The following is a 3,777-nucleotide window of genomic DNA, read 5'->3' as shown; positions in this document are numbered from 1 at the left end:
TTTTTTATTTAATTTTTTAAAAACTTTGTTACTGTGATATTTTGATTCGCGAATTTTGGGACACCACGTATATATAATATTATCTATATATTTTATTCTTAAATAATATCGACAGTTAAATTAATAATTAAAGAAAATTATTTTTAAAAATTAAAGAAAATTATTTTTAAGATATTTTTATTAAAAACATAAATAATTATATCTACTAAACGCATAAAAGTTCCAAACAATATTATTATTTTTAGGAAGCAATTGTTACTAATCATTAAGAAGTTTTATTTGCAGACAAATATTTAGATTCATTTCAAATTAATGCATATTTAATGTGATATTTAAAAAATGGTATTAACAATACATCTTACAGAGACATTCCCAAAAATCATTAATAATAATTAATTGATGGATATATAATAGTGACAATAAATTTATAGCAAGCAATACAGAAACCCCATTAGATGTGAAACTCATCCTCAGTAATCATTTTTAACTTGTCGTTTCTTGTTTCGAGCGACATCGCTTTGCGGGCTAAACGGATCGCGCTTAATGGCTTGGAAAAATCGAAATCATCGCGCACATGAATACGTAAGCAGTTTTTTTCAATGTGCACACTGTGTCATCATATGGCGATAATGGTTATTGCATCTGTAGAACTCATTGTTGTATAGAACTCCAAATACCATATTTGTTAATATTATCTATGATTAACTAACGAGATTGTAATTCGTTACAATTTAAAAATAATAATAACTCTAATTTTTATTTCAGTTCACATGAAGATTTTTTATATAACATAATCGTTTTATATTGTCAACGTAATAATATTGATAACATATAGATTAATATATGTTTGTATCAATAGATTAATATTTATAGATTTGCAACAAAGTTAGTTTTATATTCTTAAATAAAATACGTTAATTCAAAAACATTATTTTTATTATATATAATAAATGAAACAAATATTACATACACACATATTACAAACTTGATCAATTTTTATAGTGTTCGCATTCGAGAAGTATCATAAATTCAATTCGACTACATGAACATATTGTATTTATGATTTTGGTAATCGTTTATCGTCTCGATGAAAAACTAGTGAATTTTTGTATGCATATCAGAAAAACACGTAAAAGCACTCTATTGCGTATAAAAATGTTATAGCGTTACATTTTTTTATTATCTTGTCAAATTTTAAACAACAATATAATTTGTCTATTAAGTTTTTAAACATTGCAAATGATTGTTTGTTCTGTATTCAGTACAGAATCCATCCTGTATTCCCTAGATTGATATATATTGAACTTTCTTTTCAATTTAGTTGCTAGTATTCCGGTATAAAGTTTATATAAATGACTTAGAAGACTAATCGGTCTATAATTTTCAAAATTCATTCTCCTTTCTTATGGAGAAGGATGATAATTGTTGTTCTATTGAGTGGGAATATTTTGGACAGAGGTTGGAAAGCTTTTAAATTTTATCAATTAAAAATGCCCTCCTATTTTTTATTTTCATCATTACATTCTCTGACATCATCCTTTCCAGGAATTTTATCGTTTTTCATCTTCTCTCGTCTTTTGAAATCTCCGAGATGTCTTCTAAACCTTGATCTGTACTTCATGATTGTTTATTTGTATATCTAAGAATCTAATTTGTATAAAATGTATAAAATTTGTCTACTATGCGTAACAGATCTTCCTTATTTTGATATCAAGTTTCCTTCTTTATTCTTAAGTTATATGATTTTATTTTTTTATAATTTTTCATAAACATATTTTTTTTTTGACATTTTTTATTTTCTTTTTAGCTCATATTTTATTTAATTTTTAAAATAAATATATTAACGTAAACATTTAAAAATATTTAAAATTAATCTTATTCATTATCTACATCTGAATGTAGATACGTTTTACATATTAAATTATTTTACATTTTCTTAAATGACTAGAATCATATTTCAAAATTTACTGTAATATTATTATTATGTTAGAAATCTTATTTTTATAAAAAAAATCTCACCTGGACTTGTATTGGAGAATGATCCTTTTGATTGTGAAAATCCTAAAACAAAGAAATAAATATTAATTAAATTATCAATAAAAATACTAATTAATAATTAATTAATTAAAATGATTTTTATGATTAACTAGGTTTTTTATTTCACTACAAATTTAGTCTACAAATAATAGAATTAATAAATAATATTTATCCATAAGTATAAAGTAAGATTAATAGGTTTAACATTAAATTTCCATTCTTTTGATCATTAAATAAATCAGTAAATGTATCATTAAATGGATAGATATAACACATATTAACACAAACTTTGTGACATTAATGTGACAATTTCTTCTTCATTGCATATTAAAATATTCTAGATCTCAATACTCTTAATTATTTTTTCTGCCTACATAAACATGTCATGATCTAGCTTAAATGTACCATTCATAATTTGTTAACATTCAGAATTAACTATAATTCAATTAATTAAAATCATAAATTAAAAAATTTTTCTCTGTTTCAAAGAAAAAGAGGTCTATGAGCTTATAGGTAATCTGATTCAAATAATTCTTATATATGTATACAAGAATCAGCTATTTCTATATTTTTTCGGCAATATTGACAAGTATCGAAATTAATTAATTCAAAATCTTAAACCAACGAAACTAAAAATATCTTATGTTTTCCGAGGAAAAGAGAAAATTTTTTTTAAGTTATCTGAGCTCAATTACAAATATATCATTTTTGACAATTGTGAAAATTTGTCAGATAAATAATAAATTTGCTTAGTTAACATGTGATAAACATAATTACTTGCATTATTTTAACATTCTAAAATACTTTGTAAAATATGAACGTCTTTCTGACGTTATGTAGAAATATTCTTTTTAATTTTTAAAGAATACGCGCAGTCATATTCTCTTATATTTACTATGTATACTCACTATTTAAATATATATTAAAATTAATATTTAATTGTTAATTACTCTTTTAATTTTGCTGCATAATAAAAAACAGATATTTTTTTTAATATTGCAAAAACATTTTTAGAGTACGTAAAAAATACTGTATATTAAGTTTATATTAAGATATTTCGCAACATAGCCATGTTCTGATAAAGTCATCCTACTATACGACGTAGATGTTAGGGTGGCGAAAAACAGGGGTTGGAAAAGATTTGCCTTCTAAGAAAGTTGGGGCTTGTTGGTGGGTGCAAGATAGACTTTGCGTTTTCACGGAGGGAAGGTTAGCAATGATGGTGGCGAAACTGCACCCTCAAATGACTTTAACGAGTTGGCGTCTTAAAATAGGGACGCCAAGCTTGACCTAAGTTTGCACGTTTGTTTGATAAATTAATCCAGAAAAGTGTCGGCTTGTCGACAGCAGATTAAACAAGCCTAATTCACTATTCGTTTTATGAAAAGCGATACGCTTCTTTTAAGGAAATATATATATATATATATATATATATATATGTGTGTATAAATATATATATATGTATAACGATATTTTTATACACACACACAAAAAAATTATTGTCTTGTGTTGAACATTCTGATTATTTTAAAGTATAACATATTTAGGTCCAATTGCACCAACGTTACTTTGAGCAAGGCTTAAAACTCTCTCTCTGTATCTGTCTCTCTTTTTCGCTTTAAAACGAGATGGAGAGAGTTTTAAATCTTGCTTAAAATCAAAATAACATTGGAACAAGTTGGCTTTAGGGACGTAATTTTGAATCTTAATAGAAAACATGTTTCAAATTCCACACATATA

The 3,777-nt window shown here is 24.7% G+C and overlaps 1 protein-coding gene across 1 annotated transcript in view; it reads right to left on the bottom strand.

Annotated features, from left to right (window-relative positions):
* The window catches only part of LOC108692681 (visual system homeobox 2-like), a 73,872-nt gene that overhangs the window by 54,940 nt on the left and 15,155 nt on the right, over positions 1-3,777 (bottom strand). Inside the window, exon 2 of the mRNA XM_018201091.1 lies at positions 2,020-2,061. Coding sequence (XP_018056580.1) covers positions 2,020-2,061 — 42 coding nt within the window. The remainder of the gene's footprint in view (positions 1-2,019; positions 2,062-3,777) is intronic.

Source organism: Atta colombica, unplaced genomic scaffold (genome assembly GCF_001594045.1).
Source record: "Atta colombica isolate Treedump-2 unplaced genomic scaffold, Acol1.0 scaffold1, whole genome shotgun sequence".
NCBI classification, from domain to species: Eukaryota; Metazoa; Arthropoda; class Insecta; order Hymenoptera; family Formicidae; genus Atta; species Atta colombica.
This window is presented reverse-complemented; position numbering and strand designations above follow the sequence as displayed.